The 3,392-nt window shown below is 34.6% G+C and overlaps 1 protein-coding gene across 1 annotated transcript; it reads left to right on the top strand.

Annotated features, from left to right (window-relative positions):
- The first annotated feature begins 1,591 nt into the window (after window positions 1–1,591).
- On the top strand, window positions 1,592–3,060 carry LOC108193818 (protein OXIDATIVE STRESS 3 LIKE 2-like). Its single transcript, XM_017360644.2, has 2 exons — window positions 1,592–1,962; window positions 2,391–3,060. Exons 1-2 carry the CDS (start codon window positions 1,697–1,699, stop codon window positions 2,890–2,892), a joined length of 768 nt encoding a protein of 255 aa, XP_017216133.1. The 5' UTR covers window positions 1,592–1,696; the 3' UTR covers window positions 2,893–3,060.
- The last annotated feature ends 332 nt before the right edge of the window (window positions 3,061–3,392 follow it).

Genomic DNA, 3,392 nt, shown 5'->3' with positions numbered 1-3,392 from the left:
GAATGTGAAGCGTTTGCGAAATGTCTTGTCTCAGACAAATTTGGATATAATCTAAAAAATGTAATTTTGTGCAGTACCCAAAAGAAATAAAGAGATTTTATTTCTATAATTTCACGAAGAACACAATGTTTATTCGAACAAATACTGTCTTTCTTCAAAGAGCTTCTCTTTATAAAAGATAGTGGGAAAAACATAAATCTCGATATGTACGCAATGATATGTTCTCGTCCTCATATTTCGCATGCTTTAAGCATGTCGAGCAGATAACAGTCTAATTCAGGTGAAAATCACTAGACGACGGTCAAAAATATTCTTAAGTACTTGAAATGACCAAAGACTCATCTTTGGTTTACGGTGAGATTAGAAGCTAAAAGTTAATATCATACTGATGTTAGTTTTCATACAGAAATTATGATTGCACTTTTCAATCTAGATTTGTGTTCTATCTAAATGGAGGAGCTGTTAGCTGCTAGAGTTCAAAATAAGAGACACTAGCTGATTTTATAATGAAAGTTGAGTATGTTATTGCTTATTAATCAATCTAAGAGATTGTTTGGATTTAAAAGTTGATTATAGGGCTTGGAGTAGTTCTATTGATCGTTGTTCCTATAGATCAGATAGCCGATGTAGGCATATACTTAAGCGATATCACCTTCTTTGAGATATAATTGATCGAGGAGATATTCATATTTGTAAAATGCATAGGAATGATAATATTACAAATTTACCGAATAAGGCTTTGTTGCATCAGAAGTACAAAAGTCACACTAGTTTCATGGATATTCCGCTCTAGTGCACAATACCCGTATATCGAATATCAATATATTATATAATTTTTATTAATTTATTTCATATTTATAAAATAATACTATCTTTTTATTAGTATTATTTTAATTTTTGTGCTATACTATAATATTTATATTCTTATGTTTATATGTAAGTTTGATAATTTTATTTAACATATTCAAATTTCATGGCATATATAAATCAAAAGTTAAGCAACTTGGAATATAAATGTATTTGCTTATATTGCTTGTATATGTAATATATACGCTAAAAAGATTTTGAAAGATGATAACATTATAATTGATACAAAAAGAGTTTCCGTATGAAAATAATTAATTAAATTAAATTATATTAATCAAATAATTAAAGTTGAAGTTATAAATTTGAAAAACTAGAATCACATGAACATATATATTATGTATTATATATTTAAAATTATTTACGTTAAAATAAAATAAAATAAATACTCTATTATAAGAATGGCCGGAACTAATCTACTAGTTCGTTTCCAAAATCAACGACACATTCAAACTAGACAAAAAAATAAGCAGGCAGTCTTGATAACTGCACTCTTCATACACATTGCATACGTGCTGCTCTCATAATATGCCACGTCATCACTTAACAAGACGTGTAATAATTCGCTTTCACGCGTAAAGAATCCCCTGCATGACATCCTACGGTAACACACCATCTCACCTCATCCAACGGCCGTAAATACCGGAACAGTGGACGTGCATGTAGCATATGATTGTCTCAGTAAAAACAGGGAAATAAAAAAGGTAAATAGATAATGTTATTAAATTATGACGAGGATAAGGCATTATCTTGTTCATTTTTCGCTCATCTTGTCTATTTATGTAAATCTAGACACATATATATGATTTTATAGTGGACCTCAACAACAACTATGTCGATTGCGATTGAGAGTAATAGAATGGATCGTTCAGGCTTTGATGATACGATGTCGTTTAAGGCGATCTATGATTCTTCAGATTCCGGCGATCGGAGGGCGGCGGATGACGACGATTCGTGTAGTTCGTCTTCGATTGGGAAGAACAGTGACGTCAGCGGTGGAGGACAGTCGGACTCCGGCGACGGCGACGGCGAAGTTCAGAGCAGTTTTAAAGGGCCGTTGGATTGTTTGGACTCGCTTGAAGAGGTTTTGCCTATAAAGTATGTGTTTTTATTCTAATTTTTTGCAATTAGGGTTTTTTTTGTGTATTGTAAATCGATGTTTCGTTATGTGTGGTTGAGTTCAGCACCTTTTATTTAAATTGATTGATGCTTGTGTGGTACTCATGTATTTGTTGCTTAGATTGATTTAAAAATTTATTTCTTGTTGAATAATTGCAGTTGATTTTACAAATTAAGAATGTGTATTTTTGTTCTTAATTGTTGTTTGAATAATTGCAGTTGATTTTACAAATTAAGAATGTGTAATTTTGTTCTTAATTGTTGTTTGGATAGTTTACCAACTGATTGAGAACTGTGTTAATTTTAACTCATCGCTGGCCACTGCGGCTAAGAAAAAATGTCATGTGCTTTGTAGTTATGCGTGTAGGATCTCTAATAATGCTTAATTTTGTTTGGGATCATTTTAGGAGAGGTATATCGAATTTCTATAGTGGAAAATCAAAGTCTTACACAAGCCTCTCGGATGTTTCGTCTTGCTCCTCTATTAAAGATATTGTGAAGCAGGAAGATGCCTACACTAGGAAGCGTAAGAACTTGCTTGCACACAGTAATTATTTTGACAGGAGCCGGAATGGCAATTTGGGAAGCAGCAGTGGCATATCAAAGAGGCTTGCTAACTCGAGCAGAAGCTCTATAGCTCTGTCTGCTATGGTAAGCAGCTCAGAGAGTAATAATAGCAGCGAATGCCTCGGTTCAAATTCATCATCACCTACTCCAAGTTTACCTCCCCTGCCTCCGAATGGTAGAAGATCAAAGTCACCTAATAATGGATTGATGGCATCACCTCCAACACCTGAACGCAAATTTTCTCCGTGGAGGTCATTTTCTCTCTCTGACTTGCAACATGCTGCAACTGCTACTACAGAATCTGCCTTGGTAAATAATAAAAGAAGTTTTGTGGAGGAATGACATTGGCATCCAAGGCGAGTTTCGACATGGGCTCATGAATGATGTTTAGTTCCTGATACGTGTTTATGATCGTCTGTTCTTGTAATCGCTTGTTGAGTTTCTCTAGTGTTTTTGCTATTGTAACAGTTTTGAGGTAGACTTTAATGAAACGGTACTCTTTCCACTTGATCTTTTTCTTTGTTTTTTGTTTAATGTGGATTGGCTGGTGTAAGCTCTCAGTCATATGTAGTTGCTTTCTGGTTTCTGCTGTGTTAGTTCGATTGGGTAAACAAGGCGGTCCCAAAGCCCGTGTTGGTTCGAGAAAGACGCCTAACCTGAGTCATGGTGGGGGTGTTCTAGTGATGAAAGGGTTTATTGTGAGAACATTTTGTTTTGCTGGCCGATAAGTGAGAGGCTTACAAGCATTTCTCTTCTTCCGGAGATGTGGATAGATGTGGGCTGAACAAATTTGTTGATGGTAGAATTACAGAGATAATAGAAGTGCGGCAAAAGAACTTAGC

This window comes from Daucus carota, chromosome 7, assembly GCF_001625215.2.
Source record: "Daucus carota subsp. sativus chromosome 7, DH1 v3.0, whole genome shotgun sequence".
Taxonomy (NCBI): domain Eukaryota; kingdom Viridiplantae; phylum Streptophyta; class Magnoliopsida; order Apiales; family Apiaceae; genus Daucus; species Daucus carota.
The sequence above is the reverse complement of the archived record's forward strand: the minus strand, read 5'-3'. Positions and strand labels throughout refer to the sequence as shown.